Source organism: Mastacembelus armatus, chromosome 21, assembly GCF_900324485.2.
Source record: "Mastacembelus armatus chromosome 21, fMasArm1.2, whole genome shotgun sequence".
Classification (NCBI taxonomy): domain Eukaryota; kingdom Metazoa; phylum Chordata; class Actinopteri; order Synbranchiformes; family Mastacembelidae; genus Mastacembelus; species Mastacembelus armatus.
In genome coordinates this window covers 17226005-17250573 of record NC_046653.1, presented here as the reverse complement: position 1 = coordinate 17250573, position 24569 = coordinate 17226005, and the positions used below count along the sequence as shown (strand labels likewise).

The following is a 24569-nucleotide window of genomic DNA, read 5'->3' as shown; positions in this document are numbered from 1 at the left end:
TGTTCTTTCCAGATACTGAGGAATTTAAAAACATCTTGAGGTCCAGACTCAAGCCAGACACAGATGGGACTGCAAAGCTTTTTACCCATGCAGCATTTTTCACAGGATTGTAGGCACACTTCAGCGAGCTGAGAGCAGCACTTGAGTTCAGCTCAGGCGGGCTTGTTTTGTGTCAGTGGTAACACTTGCTGGGGTCTATGTTCTGGATAAGAGATGTAAACACGCTCGCACAAAGAGCGCCAACGCTCGTTCAAACATGACTCATCCTGTGAGTGAACTTTACCCTTGGGCTGTTTGCCAGAAAACTAAATGAAAACCATCATGCCAGACTCCACTCGGTTTACACTCAGCTTACGCAGGCTTACCCTTCCCCTTTTGATTTACCATTATCGCAGACTGCAGAGTGCAAGCCCTAAAGACACTGGTGGACTGGGTATTAGCATACACGTTACACTCATTAGACACATTTACCTCACCAAAACACAGGAGAAAATAGAATATGTATTAATTAATAAATAAATAATTTGCTATTGAAACGGTCTCTATTTTTATATACGATAAAGCAGTTTGATCTACATTAAATTTTAAAATCTTACTGTGTATTTTAAACATAAATTCTTAATTTTACAAAGTCTTGATGAGTATACTGGGCTAAAAAAATAACCATTTGGAGAAAATGATGGTTAAAGGGCACAAATTGATATGATGAGGAAATAATTCATCATGTTGCCTTCATGGCAAAGTGGGTTTTTTTTCTTCCTCTGTGCTGCACCTGTCAGAGGGGGCGGGGCCGATGAGGTCACCTGAAGTAGGGCTCCGCCTCCCAGACGGACTCTGGAAGTTCTTCCTCGACGCGTCTCTGCAAACGCGTTTGTTACCACAAAAAAAAAAAAAAAAAACACGGCCTGACTAACATGTCGTGGTGAGGGAAAAGCGGGATTAGTATGCAGAGCATGACGCTGTCCTCCAAGTATTCACGTCTTTTGCTGGATTCTCAATCGCCTATGGGATAGAGAGCGAAGCTTCCGCGGAAGGATAAAGAACAACGAGATGGAAAACATGATAGTGATGGCGCTTCTGTTGGTCCACCTGCCATCAGGTGAGGCTTTAAAGGCTCTGGTCTTAGCATAGGTTTGTCTGTTGTTTACACTTGAGACGTGTATTATTTTTTCCGCTTTTGTTTATTGGCAGGAATGTAGAGTGAAGCCACTTAAACAAACAGTAATGGGCTAAAGTTAATTATTCACAGGTATAAAGGAGACAAGGCCGACTGGTGTCACGTGACTCGACACCACAGTTAGTCAGACTGTATTGTGTTTAAAATGAGTCCTAAAATCTCCTGTCAGGTAGTCTGGAGCCATAGAAACAACTGAATTTATTCTTATTATTATTTTTTTTATTAGTATTATTTTATTTTTTATCGGGGGTGGGAAAAAAAGTTTTTACATGTGTATCAAGTCACGGATAAAAAAAAAAGGAACAAATACAAAAGTGAGACTATCAAATTACAAAGATAAAGGCGTAAAAGTGCTTTGTGAATCCCTGTACCTTATGTTCAGTCCAAATGTCCAAAGAGCTCAGAAATATGCTGAAAGGCCGATTTCAAGCCTGACAAGCAACTACTGAATATCAGCTATACAAACACGATGCAGTGTCCAACTTTACTGCTATAACATCCCAAATCCCCACTGAGATTAGGTAATTCATTCTAGTTTAGATCTGAAACAATTAGTCAAGTAATCATTTATTTGATAGACATATATCATCAATTTTGATCATTGATTAATATTACGTCAATTGTCAACCAGAAAGACAAGCATTTTCTGCTTCCTAGAGAGGATTTGTTTTCATCTTCTTAGTTTTTACTTTGTCTTTCTTATCAAACCTCCATTCAAAGATAAAGCTGAGAAATGCACACGCAGGAGTTTTTCCTTCAGTCTAAAGTTACAGTGTTTTGAATTGTGTGTCATATCGGCTGCAGGTTTAAATTTTATTGATAATCTCATTTCATCTCTTTTTTTTTTTCCTGACTGCATCAGAGCTGCAATCCATCCAGGTGATTGTTCCAGAGTCAGAGAGGTATACGACTCTGTTTGCCTCTGTGGTTCTGCGCTGTGACTATTCAACTTCAGCAAGCATTCAGAATGTTCTGGTCACCTGGAAGTACAAGTCGTTCTGTAGAGACCCGGTGCTGGAGTACTACACCACAGGTGAGACTGCAGGTGGAAGGACACAGTGATTTTCATGTGTGATGTTGTAGCTGAACCACAAGATGTGATTGAAATAAAAAAATTTAAAAAAAAAGGCAGCAAAGTTCATACAGACAGCAAAGTATTTTCAGTATTATGGTAGAGGTATTGCATACTGTGGAGGCTGGTCTGACAGAGAAAGGCAAGAACCTTTTTTTCTCTGTTTCTGATCAGGCTATCAGGCTGCTCTGCAGATGGGTCAGGACCCTACCAATGACTGCCAGGACAGCCAGCGCACAGTCCGCACTGTGATCCAGAAGATGGGCCTCAATGAACCCATCCTGGGTGTAGACTATAGAAATCGCAAAATTACCATTCAAAACAGTAAGTCTGATCTTCTCATAATGACAGTGTTGCTCTACCAGTTGGTAAAGTTTTCCCTAATGCTGTTCAGTCTGCATATATCAGTGTAGAGACCAGGAAAAAAAATAACATGTCTATGTTCATTTGTTAAGATCGTTTTTATTGTGGTTGGTGAACATACTGTATGTTAGCAAAGAAATACTTGGCATTACGTTGCGTGATTATCAATTATCTTACTGGTGTCTTACCGTAATAAGACACAAGGAAAACTCAAACCTCAATGAAGATTTTGTAGATTTGTTTGAAAACTATTTTATTTCTATCTAATATGACATTATCTGTCAACAGAGGCTGATCTGGCCATCAGTGAGGTGATGTGGTGGGATAACGGTATGTATTTCTGCACCGTTGATGCTACGGGCGACACAGCAGGGGACTCGGATAGTGAAGTCAAACTCATTGTGTTACGTAAGTTCCTCCGGTTGGTCGAGGTTGTTGCACTTCATGTCACAGCCCGAATACACTTTCTGGAGAAAGAATTAAGAATATGAGTAGTAGCATCAGTACTCATGTTTTTCTCTGACCTGTCCCAGACTGGCTGACGGTGTTGTTAATCATCCTGGGTGCCCTCCTGCTCATGATGCTCTTCTGTGTATGTTGGTGTCAGTGCTGCCCACAGAAGTGCTGCTGCTACGTCCGCTGCCCATGTTGTCCAGAGACATGCTGCTGCCCAGAAAAAGGTTGAAGAACTTTTTTTTTTTTGGTTTTGTTTACAGCTAATATGAGCCTGTTTACAAACTGCTCAGTGATCTGTACGACCTGCCAATATACATCACATTTTACAGCTTTATTTTCCACAAATCAATAGGGCTGCTCTGAGTGAAAAATTCATTCATGTTAAAATTTAACACTTAAAAGAAAATTCCACATCCACACAAGACAGTTTCACATAACACACCTTTGATTTCTATGCCAGCATACAGCTTTTAATTTGCTCTCCTCTTCTGCGATGATTTCAGTTGTGATGCAGCACCGGATGCTACGAGAGGCTCAGAAGTCTATGGTTCCTTGGATGAATCCTCAGCCTATTTATGCTCCTATTAGCTCAAATGCCTCCTCCCAGGGCGTTCCCATACTGTATTCAGGTACAGTAAGACACACAAACACCCAATAGGACCTATCGTTAGTGCTTTGTCAAATGCTTGTCCAGGCACAAAGGTCTGTTGTTTGGCTTTATTTCAGAGGTGGGAGGACACATTAAGGTAAAAAAAAAAAAAACTCACTACTGTATTAAACTATGTTAATACAGTATTAATAGTATTTTTAGTCCCCAAAACTTACATGACATTGTAGTGTGTTCAGGTTTCAGAAGCGTCAACAGATATTTTGTGATGTTTGCTGCATATAATCCCAGAAAACTCCACTAATCAGATGATTAGGGCAACTTTTAAGTATCTTAAAAGGAATAACCCAGGTCAAAAGTTAACAGAAGATCTAAAATTCATTTCTGTGAGCACATGGTAATAGCTGAAGGCAATCCAAATATTTTACCAACTTTTCCCTGAACATCTGGGCAAACAAACTGTAAAAGTAGGTGACATAAAAAAAAAAGACAAATTTAAAAGTCCCTGTAAAAATGTAAAAATGTCACACTTACTCAGATTGTAGTGGCTAGAATCAATATTTGTATATTAACATTTGATCACGTGACTTGTATCTGGAGGTAGTTCATGGTGAGGAAACCACAGAGAATTTGTTATAATGTGAACCTTTTCTGTTACTGTTGTTCCAGGCTCGTACTCAGACTATCCTGTCAAACAAAACTTTGCCATGGCTCCCATGCAGCTGTCACCCATGGCCCTGCAGCAGCAGCTTCCCACACCTCCTCCACACCATGTCAACGGCAGTGTACGAGGCAGCATACAAGGTACAAGCCCGGTGTTGGACTATCTGGAGAATCAGGTTATGGGCCTGCCTGTAGGGCCACCTCCTCACATAGTCCATAACATGCATCCATTACAGACTTATCCTCAGAGACAGCCCCAGCCAGCTCTTCCACTGGTTCCCTATACGCCTGGACCCCCAAGTATGCTGTCCGCTCTGGATGAGATGGGGGTGAAAGGGGTGGAGAGAAGGGTTATCAAATTGCCTCCAATAATTCAACATGTACCCAGCTTTTCCTCACGCAGGGGAGGACCTCGTGGTGGAGATGGCAACCAGAACCAGACTGGCCCCAGAATGTCCAACCACTCCAGTGGGAGTACAAGCCGCTCTGGACGAGGTCTCCCCCGCAACAGTCGTAGGTATAGAGACAGAGATGCTTCTCCCCCAAGGAGGGGAATCTTACGTGATTACTCTGATGACTTGGATTATGACAGTAGGCGAGGGAGAGCATCACACAGGGGCGTGAGAAATGAAAGAAGCAGCTCAGCTGGGAGGAGAGGTGGTGGGTCCAGGCCACATAGTCATGACGACCTGATGGAGGAACTGCACAGTAGAGCAGCTCAGAGGGAGAGGAGCTATTCACCTCTGCATAATCGCAAAGGATCCTGGAGCTCTGATGAAGAGGACACCAGGAAACAAAACGGAGGTAAAGGAATGGATTGGTCAGAGAAGCCTCCCAGCTACTACTCCATTGAGACCAAACCTGGACACAGCAATGGGCGAAGGATCTTCAACCGCCTCTCTGTAAGATCCACACACAAATACTAAACTATACTGACATATACTCTAAACCATTTGTTTTTTTGAGAGTTTTTGTGTGTGAGTCATTACCTTTTTAGCGTTGACTTTTGTTTTTCATAAATTTTAGCCACGCTTGCGGTGTGGATCAATGGACTTTTTGTTTTTTTTGTTACTTGTGTATTAAACGAACATATTTATGGTCAACTTAACCTTTGCTTTTGTCACTTTTCTTTCTTAGGATCGAAGCTCCCGCAGTGGCACCAGTGTAGTTATTTGAAGCATTTCTCTCTTTTCCTGAATATTTCCAAGATGGTGAAAATGAAGACAAACAGGTACTATAATATCATCGTGTAAGAACATAGTTTTAGTTTTGTTGTAATGAGTCCATTACATGGAATACATGTGCACTGTAGGTAATTGCAACAAAAATAGATTTTTTAGGAAATACTGTTCAGTAGAGTTTGCAAACTGCAGATAATATGCAGTTATTTTAAGTCTGGTTTCTTGTCATTTAGACATAATTATGTGTGATTTTTGCCTTAGTTGATTTAAATCTGATTATGTCTGTTTATCTTGTGGTGATGGACAAAAGTACTGGTATCCTGTTTTTTGTGTTTGTGATGTAAACACTGAACAAGTTCAACAAGGAGACTGTTGGATACTGAGGTTTTGTGTGTTTTTTAGCTTTGTTGTTGTGGACATGTTTTGTGTGTTTTTGCAGTGTGTATTTTTTATTTTTTATAATGACATGTTTTTGAATAACATTATTTAAAATGTCTTTAAAAAAAAATCAATATTAAGACTGTTACACTGTAACAGGGAATACATTATATGAACATTTGTAGGGGCAGTCAGATCAACACCAAAATATAATTGTTATTTTCATTATTGTTTACTTCTGGTCCAAACATGAATAGAGCTGAACCATTGTGAAATGTGTGTTTTTAATATTTTTTATTTTTAAAAACAGCTAATATGCAGTGGAATTGTTTTAATATTAATTCGGTGGGTTTTTTTTTCTACCCATAAAGAAGTGATTGTTAAACTTAAAAGAAAAAATGTTCCTAAAGCTGTTACCAAATAAAACCTTTTGTTGTCTGATTAAAAAATATTTTAATACGCTGAAAATAAAAGTATATATATGAACTGTAAATGAAGGTTAAAGTGTTTGTGATTCACTTATATTTTATGTTTATTAGGGATGCTAACAATTTTAAAATTTAAGCATGTCTGATTGTAAGTACTGTACAGTTGCGAACTTTTTTTACACTGAAAGCCAGACATAACTGACATAAAACATGCAGATTTTCCACTGTCCAGCAGGGAGAGCTGGTGTGCTATTAGTGTGAAGTGCGGTTTACAGATGGGTTTGTCCATTCAGTGGCGTTTATGTAAGTGCATGACTAAGAGTTTAAAAATGCGTCTGTTTTTTTTCTTAACTTTGGGTGTGGTTTGGCGGAATTAAGCCAAGAAACACGAAAAATGACAAAACAATGCGATTAATTCAATGAAAATAACATCATTTATTCATTTATGAGAACTGAGCCTGTTTACTCTGTGGAAGGAGGGAGGAGGCGGGGCCTGAGACTCGTCTCTGCTCTCTGATTGGTGGTTGCGGAGATCGGACCGGAAAAGAAACTGTAGCAACCTGGATCAGCTGTTTGGAGTCGACCCTCCCCACTCCTCCTTCAACATCCTCCGGTACCAGCGGGAAAGGCGAGTACCGGGAAAGCAAATCGAACAGCTCTTGTTGAGAGTGAAGTCCGGTGCCAAGCAGCTTTACCTCGTTTTCAGGTAAAACCCATTGTTAGGAAACAGCTAGCTAGCATTAGCAGCCGTGCACATGAAGAAAACCATAATTTTCATAAAAACTGCGCACAGCTAACAGTAACTAGCTGTGCTAATGCAGCCGGTTTATCTCAGCCTGTGCACCATTTACACATTATCATTATGTTTTTATATATTTGTATATATATATGTATTAGTTTTGGCTTCTGTTGTTTGTGAGTAAGTGACTCACACCGAGGACACACTGGCTGAACTGGTATGGGTGTGATTGGACTCGTAGAACCAGCAGGGTTTGACTGAAAACCAGCCTGTGTGTTTGCTGTTTGTCTGCAGGCAGCATGAACTCTCTCACAGGAAGAGTCACCCTGTCCCTGTGCAGACGCACGGCACCGGGTGGTATCGGGGTCTTCTCCGGGTCCTCGGGTCACCCTGTGGGGGCCCTGCCAGCGGACAGGGCCTGTTTTCAGGCCGTGCGGGTCTGTCACTCGGAGAGCAACCGAAACACCAGCGTCAGCACCAAGAAACGAGGCTACGATATCACCAGAAATCCGCACCTGAACAAGGTGAGTTCACTAATGTTGCTGCTATAAAGCCACATGAACAAATCCCCAAGTATTTTTTATTCTGTGTCATGAAAAGTTTTCAAGAACTCAACATCTTGGAAGCATTCAAAAAATTTCGCGGATGTTTTAATTGTCTAAGCGGATTTACATTTATAGCTGCAACTAAAGAGTATTCCCATTAATCATTTACCAGCTGACTATGTATTTGATTAAACAATAATGGTCTGACTCATAAAATGTCAAAATCACTGTTAGGACTTCTCAGAGCCCATGTAGATGTCTTCATGTTTTGTTTTGTCTGGGCTAACAGATATTCACATTTACGAGCTGGAACTTGATGTTTTACATTTTTCTATTAAAAGCAAAATATCATCTTTTTTTGGACAGTTTGGTATAACAGTCATTGTAGACATACTAGATTTCCCTTGTCATGCTGTAGTTGTTTTGTTTATTAACTGCTGGAGGTGGTTTGTGTGTCTAATGTAGTTTTACACAACATATGAGGTTATGGTGGTGTGGGCATATATATGTATTAAAATCAGTTAAAATAAAAAAACTAGGTGTACTTTGACATAGTTATGCTAAATATATCACTACCATAACTGTGCTAATGAATGCATCAATTAATATAATGTTCACCTTTTATAATGTGAAATTTAGGTATTGAATTAGGCAACTTTATGCAACAAAGTGCCTCAATATCAGAAATAATTTGCTTTGCTCTGCATGGGGAGGACCTGCATTCACAAAATTGTTTACAGACAACATATACGCTATGGTGGTGGAGCCTGTTCTGAAATTTTATAACTAGTTTCATAGTTAATTTTCCTCAAGCCATATTCAGTCCAAAGAATAGGCAAACAGTAGCAGTGAATGTGCCATCCATCCATCCATCCATCATCTACACACATCCATTATCTTATCCTGTACAGGGTCACGGGGGCTAGAGCCACTCTCATCTGACATTGGTTGACAGGTGGGGTACACTCTGGATGGCTCAGCAGGCTGTCACAGGCAATTTAGACTCACCAATTAACCTAAACTGCATGTGTTTGGACTGTGAGAGGGAGCCAGAGAAAACTTATGCACACACAGGCACATGAGGCATCAAAGTTCTAGGTACAAACCTACTGGCCAGCTCTATGTGGTGTTTTTTCAGGGTTTTTCAGAGTTAGAGAAAAACACATCTTTCCAAATACTGTGCAGTGGCAGCAATTTTGCCAGAAGGGATCTAAAAACAAAAACATCCATGTGACTCAGTGGTGGTTTTGCTGAGGTTTTTCCACATCTAGTGTAAAAAGGCAATACTTCTTTCCTGCCTTCCTGACAGCAGGACAGATACTGAACGTTTAAATGCATTTATTGCTTTGAGTTACGCTGATAGGATGTTGGCCACAGTTCTTTCCAAAGCTGATGCTCACTCAGCAGTTACATGCTGACTCACAGGTCAGATCAGTGCAAACTGCGAGGAAGTGGAGGCCATAGATGAAACTGAATTATTGGTTTGGATTGTATTGTATTTTATTGGGAATGTATGTTAATGCATATAGAAGTTCAGATGTAAACGAGCTTGAGTTGTATCTTTATAAGTTTTATATGTGACTACCCACAGAAAGTGGGAGTGATTGCATTTGCTGTTTCATTGACCGTTTGTATTGACACACAGTTTTTGGTGTGATGCTGAATGACACTAAGCAGTTCCACTGTGTGTACGTTACCTGTATACACCGACAAATGGTTGTGCATGCTGATTAAAAATGAATCTCCTTTATATATTTGAGGATGTGTGGTGGTGATGCAAGTTCACATTAATTGCTGATGAGGTTTGAATTGCAGTCCTGACAAACATTAGTCTTATAGCAGGTTGCACCTTTCCCACCTACACTTAAGTTCATTCTTTGTTAGTCCTTGTAAATTGGCAGATGGTGTGTTGGCAGGGTTAATTACAGTTTCAGGTTAAGTGTGTCACCCTAATGGGTTTACTTTTATGCCTCTTGACCTCCTCGCTCTAATAGGTTTAGCTTAACCCTGTTAATCTGTGACTTTCTCTTGTTCACATCTTCAGAGTAATTTGGATACATAGACTCTGGTCACAGTGTTTGGATGTGAAAGTTTGATTTATTTATTTTTTTAAATGTTTTCCCTCCACACAAGCTCTGGTTTGCTGTTTAAGGCATCAGTGTATCTGAGTTTCTACTTTTGATGACCTCTGTCAAGCAGACGTTTTGTTGTGAAGGCCGTTGCCTGCAGCTGCACTGAATGCTGCTATACACTGTGCAGTATTGTTGAGCTGTATGCCATCCATAATCAAAATAACTTTCATTGGGAAAGCATCCAGCTTTTCAAACAACCGCAGCCAGACAGATTGTAAGCTGGAGGTACTATAAGTAACCAGATAGAGTATCACATCTCACTCTGTTATACCAACATATAATGGTTATGTAGTCGGTGTTTCCTTTGACGCACAAGATTCAAGACGAAACTCAGCAATAAAACAGAGAGGCTGAAAGAGAAGTCGATCTGATAGGGGAGTGAATTCAGGCTCTTGTACTATTGGACAGAAAAAATAACTTGAGCCCCCCCCCCCCCCCGTCACTATATGGGAAACCTGCCAATGTCGAGACAAACAAGGTAGAGGGGAACAAGCCTGCTTACCAGAATAAGTTTGGTCTTATGTTCATCTCTGCTCTCATTTAGCAGAGCATCAGTTCTTTGAGTGTTTACTACACAAAATGACAATTCATAATTTCAACAGACCACTGTGCTTTGGTATGAGTCTGAAGTTCAGTGTGATGACTAACACATGAGTCACTGTGGTATGGACTGTGTAATTGGTTATTTGGATTTTAGACTTAACTCTGTGCAAACTCCTCAGGATTTATAGTCTTGTGTAACTGCTCCTCCTCCACCCTGCAGGGAATGGCATTCACTTTGGAAGAGCGTTTACAACTGGGCATCCATGGCCTGCTGCCCCCTTGCTTCCTCTCCCAGGATGTGCAAGTGCTGCGTGTGATGAAGAGCTATGAAACACGCACCAATCCTCTGGACAAGTGAGAGAACACACTCACAACAGACAGATTTACAGTAAAACTTAAGCTGAAGTGCTGTTCAAGACCGTCCCACTCAAAGCTACAGATGTCAAATGAGTTCATCCCACTGAAAATCAATCTAGGATGTCCCAGTTGTTTGGTTAAATCTTCTTTATTGTATCACATCTGTTGCTTTTTTGTCATTGGCACTTGGGTTTGTCATTTGTTGCATGATTAAAAGTGTATCTACTGTCACATCAGAGGCTTTTAAAATGGCATCCATTGATCTAGTATTTGAGGCACACAGCTGCAATGTTTGATTCCTGTTTGTTCACACTGATAAAACAATAAAACTGTTCAAATGCAATAACAGATAAGAGGGAGCGAAACATGAATGCCGTTAAATAACAGGCATATAAATCTGTAAGGCGGGTTGAAGAGCTTTAATGAGACATTTAAAGAGATGAACCCTGTCACCTGCTCGGGGTCCATCAGGCGGGATGTTAAAGTGTCTCAAAAGAGAAAAAATAAAATCTGTCCTACCAGAGAGATTTACACTGGGGGAGGTAAAGGACTGCCCAAGTTCATACATTGCAGCAAGGACAGACAAGCAGGATGGTGCCAGGCCATTAAAAGCAAAAGTTTTAAAAATTAATGACAAAACTGACATGAAGCCAATGTAGGGATGTAACAACAGTGGTTATGACATGGGGCTTAAATCAGAGAAAATCTTGCAGGCTACGTAAACAAAAATAGTGATGTCAGGTTTCTATGATCTCTCTCTGGCGCAGGTACATCCTCCTGATGACGCTGCAAGACAGGAACGAGAAGCTGTTCTACCGTTTGTTGACCTCTGACGTTGAGGAGTTCATGCCCATTGTGTACACTCCCACCGTCGGCCTGGCATGTCAACAGTACGGACTCGCCTTCAGGAGACCAAGGTGAGATCTGTCCCTTGTAATCTCTGTGATGTCACCAGTTCTAGCAAACGTTTTTGAACTACAACTTTCAGACATTAGGTCATAGGATTAGTATTTATTAGTAAAGGTGCTGTGTCCCAGCTGTAAATGTCTGAGACAAACTAAAAGTAAAATAGAAGATCACACAGGTTTACAAGGCACCAACCAATCAATCAACAAAAATGAAGGAGTTCAAACTTGAAAAAAGTTGTGGACAGTGGTCTGAGGGCTCAAAGCAATGTTTTTGCTTACTATTTCAATACATTTCCAAATTGAAAATTAACAGAATCAAAGTTTGAGTTTATTTTATTTTGTTATTTTTTTCTATACTGTTGGTTGTTGTCTTGTTTTTAATCTTATCTGTTGTTTACAGGGGTCTCTTCATTACCATTCATGATAGAGGCCACATTGCCACCATGCTCAACTCCTGGCCTGAAGAAGACATAAAGGTATGTCCTTCTGTCCGCACAAGCGTACAGCTGTCCAGTCCTGGGAAGCTAATAATGAAGCATTACATTGCTAATATGTTTGTCTGTGTAGGCTATTGTGGTGACAGATGGGGAGCGAATCCTTGGCCTGGGTGACTTGGGCAGCTATGGGATGGGGATTCCTGTTGGAAAACTGGCGCTCTACACAGCCTGTGGAGGCGTTCGGCCACAGCACTGTCTCCCAGTGCTGCTGGATGTTGGCACGGACAACCAGGTGAGCGTGACCTTAGAGCAGCAGGAATGCTGTAATCAGGTTTTATGAGCCCGTAAATTATTTCATATCAGACAAGTTTAGAGAATTATTAATGTGACTTTTTAAATTATTTACTGGTTTGTGCAGATAATTGGTTTCAGCCGAACTTAATGATTATTTGTATTATTGTATTTTTCTTGGTCCAGACACTGCTTGATGACCCTCTCTACATTGGACTAAAGCACAAGAGAATCAGAGGAAAGGAGTACGACGAGCTGGTCGATGAGTTCATGCAGGCAGTGACAAACAAGTGAGTAGAATGATAAATGGCCAGGAGATGCACAGGTGGTCCAGATGACTGACTGCTCTCTGTCGTCCTGCAGGTATGGGATGAACTGTTTGATTCAGTTTGAGGATTTTGCCAACAGCAACGCCTTTCGCATCCTCAACAAATACAGGAATCGATACTGTACCTTCAACGACGACATCCAAGGTACATCAACACACACAAGACTTTCCTGAGCTTTCATGAGACACTGTCATTCCAGTTTTTACACTGTCAGTGTTTTTGTGGTGTCAGCATAAAAAAAAACAAGAAACTCCACTATCCCACTAAAAAAAAAAATATGTTGAAATCAAAATTAGAAACAAACCAGATCAGCACAAAACACAGCATTGTATAATCAGGCTATTATGTTTGTCCTTACAAGCCTAAGTCATAAATGACTTTCATAGAAATATAATTGACCCTTTACCACGGAGTAAGACCACCAAGAGCACCAGTTCATAAATGGGTACAGTCGGGTATGTTTACAAAATTGATTTTTTGCAGAAGACTAAATTTCTAAAGACATAATTTATTTTTTAATTACAAAATGCATGTTTAAATTTCCAAATAAGCTATTTTTCCTATGTTGCCTGTGTTGTAACTGTGTTTGTCTACTGCTTTTTTTTTTTTTTTTTTTTTTTTAATTATTGTCAGATGTTTTTGCATGTAATATTTTAGAGGTTCCAAAACTGGAAGTCAGTGACATTGCAAGGCGTCACAAGATGATTGACTGTGTAGGAAAGCAAATGGAAAATGTATTTCTGTTACACAAAACTTTCTTCTGACTATTGAATATTTGGGTTTTTTCTGAGTAGTTTTATGTGTAGGACTCAAATATGAATTCAGATCAAACAAGGAAAAAGTCTTTGGTTGAACTGGCCACAAATCATGCACTTACAAAACAGTTTGAAACTATTTGAAGCTACCGATTTAAATGAGTCTTACTTAAAATGTGTATCAGAAAACCTATAAGCAGTGTTTTTTTGTTTGTTTTTTTCTAACCAGGTACAGCCTCTGTAGCTGTTGCAGGGATTTTAGCTGCTTTGAAGATCACCAAGAACAAGCTGTTAGACCACACTTTTGTTTTCCAGGGGGCAGGCGAGGTAATTTGTTCACCATGATTGTATTCTCTATGAAAATAAAAACTGTCCTTAACTCCTAAGAAGTAAGACTATGCCTCAACTTTGGTCTTTTTTTTTTTTCCCCAGGCTGCTATGGGTATTGCTTACTTGCTTATCATGGCCATGGCCAAACAGGGTGTCACTAGGGAGGAAGCTGCCAAGAGGATCTGGATGGTGGATTCGAAAGGCCTCATTGTAAAGGTAACATGTCTCTCACTTGTTCAGAGTACTCAGATGTCCCATTTATAAATTACAAAGCATCACAGTGTTACATAATTTTAGGGGAGAAGCCATTTAAACCATGAGAAGGAGGAGTTTGCTCATGAACACCAGCACCTTAAGACTCTGGAGGAGGTGGTGCAGACCATCAAGCCCACCGCTATCATAGGTGAGTTTACCTCCAAGCTTACTGCTGTGAAGTGTGTACAAGAAATAAGCGAGAGGTTTCCTCAAGACATCGTAGCATTAAATGTACTGAAATACCACCCCCCCCCCCATTTTTCTGTGTCATATAAAAAATAACTTTTTAACTCGCATTGTTTGTTTCATCCATTTATGTTTATACTTGACCAGTTGTGGAAAACAGAAAACTAAAGGTGAATTTTGTTTCCTCCACCTTTGCTCAGCACAATAACAAGTTATCAATTTGTTACAAATCAACTAAAACACTCTTATTTGTTTAATCGGATGCCTTAAAGTTTCCCATTTTCTTTTGTATGAATCTTAATTTATGTAATTTATTGTATGCATGGTGAACTGAAGATATTTTCGAGCTTAATTCAAACCGTGATATTGTCTCAAGTTAAAATCTTGTGTTTTAAGATCTAAGGTAAAATGAGTAGAAAATAATTAAAAGTAGAAACAGATCTACATTTGCTTTGTTAAAAACCACAATTTAGATGATCTAATTTTAAGCTCATTTAGCTAAACAAAATGCACTGATTGAGCTTGAAAATAACTAACCCATATATTCTGAATCCAACAAATGGTACCGTTGATCACATTGTCTTTTCTGAGTTCATTAAATTAACGTCCTTTCTGTTGGAAAACTCTGGATTCTCCTGTATATGAAGGCGTGGCTGCTATCGGAGGAGCGTTCACTGAGAAGATTATCAAAGACATGGCCACCTTTAATGAGAGGCCGATAATCTTTGCCCTGAGTAATCCTACCAGCAAGGCCGAGTGCACAGCAGAGCAGTGCTACAAGCTCACAGAGGTAAAGTCCAACCTCGCGGAAGTTTGGTACAAGCAAGTTGTAGATGCTGCGTTCAGGATAGAATAGAAATGTTTAAAGGTTTAAATTCAGGTGCACATGAAGTGTTTCTCAGTCAGTCATCCTCTGTGTGTGTCTAAGTCCTATAAAATGCTTGCCTTATATTCTACCTCATGGAACAAGTTCAAATACATTTTTTAATGATTTAGAAATTGTATTATTTCTCTAGTGATCTCCCTTTTCTCCACTTTTATTGTTAGAAACAAACAGTTTTTGTAGTTTACACAGCAACACATCAGGAACCTGGACACCAAGACCTAGTAAATTACGGCAACGTATCTTATGAGTGCACAGTGATGATAATATGGTGCTGATAAAAACTTATTCTTTTATCTTTTTAGAAGTAACTTAAGGCTTTTTAACTTTTAACTGTTTTTCTCTCAGGGCCGGGGCATCTTCGCCAGTGGAAGTCCATTCAGCAAGGTGACGCTGGCTGATGGGCGCACTTTCTACCCCGGGCAAGGAAACAACGCTTATGTCTTCCCTGGTGTTGCTTTGGGCGTTATAGCCTGCGGAGTGCGACACATATCTGATGACGTCTTCCTCACCACAGCAGAGGTATGTTCTTTAGTTTAATTTGTCATTGACATGATTTGTAATATACTGTATCTTCACATATATTTATGAGGATTTTATTTCCACAACTAAAAGAAAATACACCAATTTACACCAATATGGTGTTGGGATTTAAACTCAATTGTCTATATTTGTTAGAAATAGACAGTAACCCCTTTATTTAGTCCATATTTAAGGATAATATAAATGTTAATCAACATATATTTCCCTCGTCTTTTACAGAATTTCAAAGGAGACCTCACTCTAATCTAATCTTCTCTGTAGTACATTGCCCATCGTTGTCAGTTCATACTACTTTCCTACTACTTCAGATCAGTTTTATTTATCCTGTTTTCTCTCTCAGGCAATAGCTGACATGGTGACAGAGGAGCACCTGGCTGAGGGAAGACTTTATCCTCCTCTGAGCACCATAAGAGAGGTGTCCTTCAAGATTGCAGTGAAGGTAAGTTTCTTTCTCTTAAACGGCACATTGCATTCTGCTATGAAAGCTGTATAATTAAAATGTAAGGTGAGTGCAGGAGAGAATACGTTCACAACAGCGTGAGCTGTAATTAAACCATCATATGGGTTGAATGCATTAAAATATCAAATATAGCTGGTGAAGAAGCACAGTATGCTTTACCACTTTTCCTTGTTTCCTTCTCTGCCAGATTGTTAACTATGCATACAAACACAACATTGCTTCGGTGTACCCTGAGCCGAAAGACAAGGAGGCATTTGTGTTGTCTCAGATCTACAGTCCTGATTATGACTCGTTTACTCTGGACACATACAGCTGGCCAGAGGAGGCAATGAAGGTCCAGGACGTGTAATTTTGACCATCGCTGTCTAAACTTAAAATGCTGCTGTGGCATCATGTACAATTTCTGCATTATCTACGTACACCAATGATTTTCACCTTTTAGTTGTCTTTTAAAAAATCGTATTTCTTATTGCTTGCAGTGTTTCTCTAAATGTTGTAGTGTCCTGGGTCTATTGTCAAATGAAGAATGCAGCAGAACGTTATTGTCATGAGTTAGATGCCTAGCCGAACACTGCGTTATACTGCATATGTTAAGGATTATTTACGCCAGACTTTTGCGCACAAATTGTTTTTTTATCTTACAGTGCTGTACTTTTTTTTTTTTAAATCGGTTCTCTGAAGGTCTGTGAGAAAAGTATTTTAGCTGCATATCACCATGTCAAATATCATAAAAATGTCCTCTAGAACTCCAAAACTTAAACTACATTGTTTCTTTAGATATTCTAGTTACGATGTTGCAGTATTCAGTGGTTGCAGTGACTCAACGTCACGTTTTCGAGAGATGAATCGCTGGTGCATGAAAAATCAAAGCAGTGGTTCAAAAATAACGCACAATACATCCTCTTTCCTTAACACAAATGAGCAGAAGATTTGTTTTCAAGCTTAAAAAATATTTTGAACAATTTAACCGATACTCTTAGTGCCTCTCTGTGTGACCTCAGGACTTCCCTGCTCCATATTCTGAGTTAGGACATCTGTATTTGTCCAGTGGGTAGCAAAGATCCTGGGTGTATTCCAGAAACACAACATAGCTTCAGTGTACTCGCGCTCTGTACTCAATGCTGCATTTGTTTTGTTTTTTTCAAAGATACATGTGTATTGTTGTTTCACACATGAACAATTTTAGCACCCCTGGATTAAAGTGTTCATCAGCTCAGAGTTCAGGGTTAATGTCAGTTTGTTAAACCCGCTCTCTGGACCAGGCACCTGCCTCGTCTCCATAGCTGCTTCTTCTTCACTCCTATCAATGCGTGCACATTTTAACCTACACACAGAACTAAAAACACTCCAGACTTAGCCAGTGTTTCTGTTCCTGTCTCTGCTGGCCTGTGAGAATCCGTTACTCTCTGATTGGAGACGGTGTTTTCTTGAACATGTGTTCAGAGGAGGCATTAGGGATTGAGTGTTACCATCAGGATGATGATGTTTTATTTTTGACAGTAGCACATTTTCTTTTAGTTCTGTACAGAGCTGTGTGTTGTTTTCCAAAGTTCCTGATTATCTTTTCTTCATAGAGAACATGATGCTCTGCAAGCTTCAGGACTCAGATATGCTTGTTTTTCGAAGGGAACATGAAACTTTTTAAATAAAGTTAAAATCTAAGAGATTTATTGCATTTTGTCAGTTTGTGAATTATTTCACACATTTTCGATCCTAATGGCAGTGAAAATACAATACTGTAACTGTAGGTAGTTCGATAATACGAGACTTGTTATGGAAAAGCTGTGTTTTGTAACTGAACCTTAAATGTCTCCTGTTTCACTTCCTGTTGGTGGACTCACAAGCTGCTAATATATCTTATGACTATAGCCTGGATAAATATTTAATATCTACTGTAATAGAGTTTAAAAGCAAATGAAGGGCAACATACTGTAATGCTGGAACACATAACAGCTCTGAACATATTTTTCTGCAGTCAGTATCAGGGACAAGATTAACTCCTTTTTTAAGTGCTGCTGCCTTTTTATTTAAATCAGTCCAGTGTCATCAGGTAAAGTTGTTACTCTGTAGCATTAACATCAGCATCTAACATGATTCAAGCTTTCTGAAATGAAATGAGATGAGATGGAAGCATGTTATTGAATGACAAATGTTTTTTTTTTTTTTTTTTTGAGCATCAGTTCTCCAAAGCATGTGAATCATAATTTCCCTTTTATAATATGACATGTGACAGGCATCCCACCCTCTGTAGGCTCCTAACAGTGCTGCCCTCTCAGCCCACCTTCTTTTGACAAAGGGAACAGCATCATAAAAGATGTTTATATTCATGCAAATTCTGATATTTAGTCCCATATTATATTAATACTGTACAGACCTATCATCCAGCTACAGCACAAACCACCTATCAACACTTGATCTAACACCCAGATTGAGAAAGCGCATGGTAATGGCTCCAAACAGTCATGGTCTGCAAATACACTTACTCTGCTGTAAAAAATTATGACTGATGGTTGTCAGGCACAGACAGAAGGCACATTTGTATAACACTGACCTGATCACTAAATGAAAAGTGTCACTCCCTTTATAATCTTTCAAAGATGAACAGACAACATGCAGCATTTTGTCCACATATACAAAGAACTGACTAAATTATTCCTCCAATAAAAAAAAAAAAAAAAAAATTCACTATGAATGTAAGAGTTATCTAAAACACATGTAAAGGTCAATTAATCAATCAAGCTTTTTCTTATAGACCCTCAAAAAAAAAAAAAAAAAAAAGTGCTTACATGACAAATCCATCCATCCATTTTCTATACTCACTTATTCCTTAACCAGGGTCACAGGGATCTGCTGGAGCCTATTCCAGCTCTCTTTGGGTGAAAAGCAGTGTGGCTGAGAACATAAAACATTTTAAACACTGAACAGTACAGTCATTCTACTGTACTGGTTAGTTTTGGAAACAGTGAAGACAGAGTACAAACGATGATCTTGAAAGATTAACACACAATAAGACCAACTGAAAAATACTATACATACGTACACATGCAACAGAAAAAAACAAATAGGCAATAATGACTCACTCACACTCTTTTGCAATCCTGGAATCATATACAGTAATCAGTACTAGCAGATCATTTAAGGGGCATGTAGCTTTGGAGAATACTTATTTTAATGATTAAAGTTGGCTTTTTTTCTTCTCTGGGCAAATATAAGACAGAAACATGTCTATCATGTTTTTGATGATGGGTGGGGGTGGATGGAGGGCGTGGGGGAGGTGGTGTGCTAAACTCATTTGCCAGGCGTCCACCAGCAGAACGTTCATTCCCTTGAACATGGCCCTGAGAACCTTGTCCAGTTGCAGGGAGTACCAGTCGCTGTTGTATAGGCTCACTTCCTGGTCCAGGGCTTGGAGATTGGCTGAGCGGATCACAATAAATGTCCCTGGTGCTCGGTCCAGAAGTCGTACCAGGGCCTGCCGTATGTGACGCAGCCTCCGTATGTATACCTCCACAGGAAACGTGCTGAAATGGGCCCAGATGCTGAGGGCAACGACAGTGTTGGGACCCCCAGGGAGGCCGTCCAGCTCGTTTGAAATGTACCGCAACTCGCTGGACGTGACAGTAGTGAATCGGATTGGTGGGCCATGGCAGCGGTACTTCAAGAGAATATTATGAGTGCTGTCCACTGCCATGAAAGGCCCAACGTTTTTAGGACTGTGTAGGTTGAACTCCTTTAATTCTGAGAAGAGTGGAATAGATGGAAGTTACAGATGGCAAAATGCAAAGTGGAAAACTGAAAGATGAGACAAGCTGACAAACCTCACCTGGTACAAAAGCAGTGAGGTACTCAAACCACTGCCTGATGGTGGAGTCTCCATACATGTAGATCAACTTGTTCTTCAAGCACCGAGTGACGGCAGAGGAGCTGTTGAACTGGCGCCTTGTAACCCCACTTAATGGCCTCCACGTGTCCTCGTAGTAATATCCAGATGGTTCTAGGTTAATAGATTCTGGTTTTCTACTGCTGCTTTCTACCTCTACTTCATTTGACACAGAGTGAAATATGTTGCAGACAGGATTAGTTAATGGAAACAAATCGATGCATACACAAACCGTGAAATGACTCAAACATTACTCTGCGGGTATACCTTTCCTGGCAGGCAGCACATTGATTCTGTCCAGCCCTAAAGCAGGTATGTGAACTTTGATGTTTACTCCACTAAGAAAAAAAAAAAAAAAAAAACACACACACAAAAAAAAAGAATTGTTCAGTGTTAAAGACAAATTCAAGTTGATAAATTCAACAAATCCCATGAAAAATAAAATCTAACAATTTGTTAGAATGTGTGTCAATAACTTCGACCTCCCCAGTCTGTCTGACACACACACACACACACACACACACACACACACACACACACACACACACACACACACACAGTTCACAAGGAATTTACTCACTCAGCTGGGCATTGTTGTTTTTTTCAAAAACAGCTTAAAGTAGAGTGAATAGCGTATCTGTTTCAGGGGCAGATTCATCCACATTTGGTCTGCTAGAGATTATCTACAGCAGCAGAACACTACTTGAGACTGACAGAACTACATTTTCCATGTTTATCATATTAAATCAGCTACTATAATGATGTGGCTCATGTATGCGTTTTCAATGGCTTTTGTACATTTTGTATTTGGTTACAGAGAAAATACTTGACCAAATAAATCGACTGTTTTTGTTTTTTTCATGGGGTTTGTTTAAAGTAAGAAAAAACACAAAAAGTCAGCTGGCTTATTCTTTGATCAAACAAATATACAGAATGTTCAAACAATATAATCGTTCTAACACTACAAACCTCTGGAAGAGCAATACTTCTTTGTTGGTGATGAGGTGTTTCAGGTAGCCTCCTTTGGCGTGGTTGACTCTGTTGTCACAGCTGAGCATTTTGGGTTTGTAGCAGTACCAGGGTTCGCCTGTGTAAAGGTCTGTGTAGTTGCACAGAGGCTGCTGGTCAGGGGGCAAACACATGTTGCACACGGTAGTTTCAGACAAGAAACCCAAGCGGAACAAGCTCTTGAAAAACACCCGATCAGGTCGTTCTTCCCTCAGTCGCCGCAGGACTGCAACAGCCTCACTGGAGTGGACTAACGTAATCTCAACTCGCGCTGATCCCACCCAGAGGAGCGGGAACAGAGCAGAATAGAATCCGTTTTTGTGGTCCAGAACTGTGCCAGCTACACCTGCTCCAAGCTCTGGAGAGTGCAGTCTGGCCAAAAGGAAATCCCCACCATAGTGCTTGGGACGACCCTGGAAGTCGTGCATTTGGACGAGGACCTCCAGCTGGTCACCCACATGCCACTCTTTTCCTCCTTTTGTGGGAAGGATGGCAAACAGACTGTGCACAGGGTCACTCGTTTGGCGCAGGGCTGTAAAAGTAGAGGGAGGCCCCGGCCAGGAAACAGAGTCCAACAGGTAGCGCTCTTCCAGTTCATCTTCAGGGGACGGTTTCTGGCCCAGATGAGCACAGAAGGTGCGGTTGTGATAAAAGGTAGGGAGATTCACTGGGATGATGGATGACTGGATCTTGCTCTGGAGCTGATAGAGGGCTGAAATTGTGTGGCAATTCCAGTTCTGATGAGAAAAAGAGGAACATTCACTGACAGAAGCATACCAAGAGCTGTCCTGATAACCTTATTAAACAGGTATGTAAAATATTGGAAGATAAAAAGTCATGAGAAGGCCACTGAGAAAACACATTTAACACACATCATGTGTAAACAGTCCTCACCTCCACAGTGTGGATGTTGCGCAGCAGGAAGACGAGTCCAGACGCAGCTAGGAAAAGAAAGATGAGAGCATACTTAGACACATTTCGGTGCATGGTGACCTCCTTCCGTCTCCCATGATCAGGCCCTGTTTCGCTCTGCTGTCACCACGGTGATGGCATCATTCCTTCATCACCTTACGAATGAACGCTGTCAAAGACCAAGACAGAGAAAACAGAAAACCAGCACATATTCAGCTTCAACAAAAGGACACAGTCACAGACAATTCATGTTTATGTAGACAGCCAGAAAAATCAGCCTTGATGGAAGATAATGCAAAGCTTTGTCCAAACACAGAGCAATTTGATTGTTTCTTTTTTAGAGAGAGAGAGAGAGAGAGACAGACAGAGAGAGACAGACACAGAGACAGAGAGAGCTTTGCCCAGTGCATTAACCTCTGGTTGCTGTTAAATATTTAATGAAAAATCACCAAAGTGTTACGGTCAGTATAAACCACAACAGGCTGCCAAAAAAAAAAAAAGCACTAAGCTGCACTTCACAATGTTGAAGTGGCCATGACAAAGCCAAAGCCTGCACAGTCTTCCTGAGTCAAACCCTTCAGCATCAAGCTCAGTTTTGATTGGAGCAGCTAAATTTGGGGCAGCAAGAACTGGAGAGTTGCATAAAATAACTTTCACAGCTTGAAATTCCTGCTCACACCTGGAATCCCATTTAAACTCCCTCCAGAACTGAGACTGTGAAACAATCACAGCAATGTTATGACGAAATGATCTGTAGTAACCAGCTAACTCTAGAAATTACCCAGTTTCTCTATATTTCTGAAAGAATCACTATTTTCTTATACCTGTTAATGTTCAGTGTATCTGAGCAGCGAGCAGGGGATGAACATGGGAGCAGCCTTTATAGACTCGATCCCTCAACTAACACAGGTGTGGTGGCCAATCAGCTGATCTACTAATGGTTATCACCAACAATAAACACTAAGACATTATGTCTGATTACACAGGCCCAGCTCCAGCTCCACTTACTAGAGTTTCCAGTTGTTTCACATGATTTGTGAAACACGCTGTTTCCTCACAAACTTGTCTCATCTGGAGTAGAAGAAAAAGGAGAAAAGAAAGTGAGAAAAAAAAAGAGAAGTTAAAAACATCCTCGTTTTGTGTTTTCATAAACCTGAAAGTCTGTAAACCTGACCTAGATAAGTCCTTTTTGTTTTTAACAAATATGAAACTCTAGATTGAACAGACACTAAAATAAAATTAAGGCTTCACATATTTAAAGTGCTGCAGAAAACAATGACAGGTCACTCTGTGTTTTAATTTTCCCTTAAATTTCCCCTTAACTGCTGAAACAAAAGCCCCTGATCGACAGGAGTCGTTGCAGCTAAAAAGCAATTTATCCAAATCAAAAGTTACTGCTCCTGATCTCCAATTATTCATCCAATCACAAACGCATCCATGTAGATCTTCATCGTGTAGATCGATCATAACCGCCTCCTTTTCCACTACATTTCAATCAAACAGCGCTGGTTCATCATTCAGGCTTAATCCCCGTGAAGACAATAAGATGAAACACTTAACAGTCTCGTTTCTTCGCTACGATCGCTGACAACGACGCAAAAGCCCCAGACGAGCAAAGGAAAGCTAACACTAATACTTATAGACGGGCATGCTCTTCTTCTGTGGTGCGTATTGGCGGCTGACGCCAGCTTCAGGTGTTTTACCGCCACCTGCTGATGTGACTGTGCATCACCAGAGCTCCTTACTTTTCTATTCGTACCATGGGGCGTGACGAGCTGATGTCACTGTTTACTTGGGAACAGCCTGTTTTAATTTAATGTGGCGCTAAAAAGGCTCTTAAATGTCTGCACTTCAACTTGTTTATACATCTACAGACCCTGGATTTGCATAGAAGATGCTGATTGTTCTGTCTCTCACTGAAAAGAATGATCGTTTCAAAACCCTCCTGCACTGTTTTGCTTTGTGACTTTCTGTCGAACAAAAGACAGTTTCTCCAGGTCTGTATTTCATCATCAACACCAGGATTCAAATATCGTCTCGTCTTGTGAGCCAAGTGCATCCTTACAACCTTAATTGCCGCAAAGTTGACGTTTCGGTCGTGTAATACTCACACAGGACGACGGCGGACTGAAGTGTGGAGGCAGCGTCACGTCTTTGGAGGAGGCTGCATGAGTCTGACGGCTGCCCGGGGGCAGAGGGGGCACCAGCGGTGTGGGATGCACATCATCCCCGGTGTAGTGGTCCTGCCTAGACCTCCCAGGGGTGGTGGTCTGGTCTGGGGTGAATCAGTCTTGCTACTGCGTCCTCTAGTGGTTAAAATAGGGAATTGTTATCCTGCAGCGGTGCATTGTGGTACCAATTCTGTGATAAGGCTTTATTAATAAAGTAAGACATGTATACATCTCCTATAGGTCATTACCTGTAATAACGTTTTTAATAATAACTCGAGGTGTGTTATAAATAAATCATTTTATTTAAAGATGGCACTTTAATTCTGTTCCTCTAAAGATAAATGGTGAAGCATTCCTCTGGAGAGAACAACCTAAGGAATTAAAAGCTGAGAGGACAATGAAAGTGTCACAATGAAGGAGAACTTCTCAAAACTTGGCAACCCAAACACTGAGCTTAATGCTATTCTATGAAGAATTAGTACATTCTTTATATTAACCTTTAATAATCACTATAATTTATGTGTGTTGCTATAAAATTGGCTAGGCTCTTCTTTTTTTCAGACAACCCATTCCTGCTGTT

At 40.3% G+C, this 24569-nt stretch overlaps 3 protein-coding genes across 6 annotated transcripts; 2 read left to right on the top strand and 1 right to left on the bottom strand.

Annotated features, from left to right (window-relative positions):
- The first annotated feature begins 882 nt into the window (after window positions 1-882).
- On the top strand, window positions 883-6239 carry ildr1b (immunoglobulin-like domain containing receptor 1b). Its single transcript, XM_026295691.1, has 8 exons — window positions 883-1099; window positions 2040-2210; window positions 2424-2573; window positions 2901-3020; window positions 3146-3292; window positions 3572-3697; window positions 4345-5240; window positions 5476-6239. Exons 1-8 carry the CDS (start codon window positions 1051-1053, stop codon window positions 5512-5514), a joined length of 1698 nt encoding a protein of 565 aa, XP_026151476.1. The 5' UTR covers window positions 883-1050; the 3' UTR covers window positions 5515-6239.
- Window positions 6240-6870: 631 nt separating this feature from the next.
- Window positions 6871-17688, top strand: me3 (malic enzyme 3, NADP(+)-dependent, mitochondrial). The gene is made up of 15 exons (XM_026294832.1): window positions 6871-7031; window positions 7359-7588; window positions 10505-10638; window positions 11409-11558; window positions 11950-12025; window positions 12117-12278; window positions 12464-12567; window positions 12641-12750; window positions 13591-13688; window positions 13794-13907; window positions 13989-14094; window positions 14780-14922; window positions 15364-15537; window positions 15899-15997; window positions 16206-17688. The coding sequence occupies exons 2-15, from the start codon at window positions 7364-7366 to the stop codon at window positions 16365-16367; spliced, it is 1857 nt and encodes a 618-aa protein (XP_026150617.1). The 5' UTR covers window positions 6871-7031; window positions 7359-7363; the 3' UTR covers window positions 16368-17688.
- Window positions 17532-24066, bottom strand: nxpe3 (neurexophilin and PC-esterase domain family, member 3). Of its 4 annotated transcripts, none has more exons than XM_033325797.1 (7): window positions 23930-24066; window positions 22827-22889; window positions 21801-21987; window positions 20868-21643; window positions 20166-20236; window positions 19842-20057; window positions 17532-19756 (listed from the first exon to the last, which is right to left on the bottom strand). In XM_033325797.1, the coding sequence occupies exons 3-7, from the start codon at window positions 21891-21893 to the stop codon at window positions 19194-19196; spliced, it is 1719 nt and encodes a 572-aa protein (XP_033181688.1). In that variant the 5' UTR covers window positions 21894-21987; window positions 22827-22889; window positions 23930-24066; the 3' UTR covers window positions 17532-19193. The 4 variants fall into 4 exon arrangements, with proteins under 4 accessions (XP_033181688.1, XP_026150619.1, XP_026150618.1 ...); XM_026294834.2 differs by lacking the exon at window positions 23930-24066 and adding an exon at window positions 23379-23488; XM_026294833.2 differs by lacking the exon at window positions 23930-24066 and having other exon boundaries at window positions 22827-23484.
- Between the last annotated feature and the right edge of the window lie 503 nt (window positions 24067-24569).

What these genes read in the sequence shown, in the direction of transcription:
- me3 (XM_026294832.1), top strand. Translation starts at nt 7,364, where the DNA reads ATGAACTCTCTCACAGGAAGAGTCACCCTGTCCCTGTGCAGACGCACG. An exon ending in CTTCAACGACGACATCCAAG is followed by an intron (nt 12,751 to 13,590) that starts GTACATCAACAC and finishes TTTTCTAACCAG; the next exon opens with GTACAGCCTCTGTAGCTGTT. An exon ending in CCTTCAAGATTGCAGTGAAG is followed by an intron (nt 15,998 to 16,205) that starts GTAAGTTTCTTT and finishes CTTCTCTGCCAG; the next exon opens with ATTGTTAACTATGCATACAA.
- ildr1b (XM_026295691.1), top strand. Translation starts at nt 1,051, where the DNA reads ATGGAAAACATGATAGTGATGGCGCTTCTGTTGGTCCACCTGCCATCA. An exon ending in CGTTCCCATACTGTATTCAG is followed by an intron (nt 3,698 to 4,344) that starts GTACAGTAAGAC and finishes CTGTTGTTCCAG; the next exon opens with GCTCGTACTCAGACTATCCT. An exon ending in GGATCTTCAACCGCCTCTCT is followed by an intron (nt 5,241 to 5,475) that starts GTAAGATCCACA and finishes TTTCTTTCTTAG; the next exon opens with GATCGAAGCTCCCGCAGTGG.
- nxpe3 (XM_033325797.1), bottom strand. Translation starts at nt 21,893, where the DNA reads ATGCACCGAAATGTGTCTAAGTATGCTCTCATCTTTCTTTTCCTAGCT. An exon ending in GCAACATCCACACTGTGGAG is followed by an intron (nt 21,644 to 21,800) that starts GTGAGGACTGTT and finishes TTTTCTCATCAG; the next exon opens with AACTGGAATTGCCACACAAT. An exon ending in GAAGTATTGCTCTTCCAGAG is followed by an intron (nt 20,237 to 20,867) that starts GTTTGTAGTGTT and finishes TTTTTTTCTTAG; the next exon opens with TGGAGTAAACATCAAAGTTC.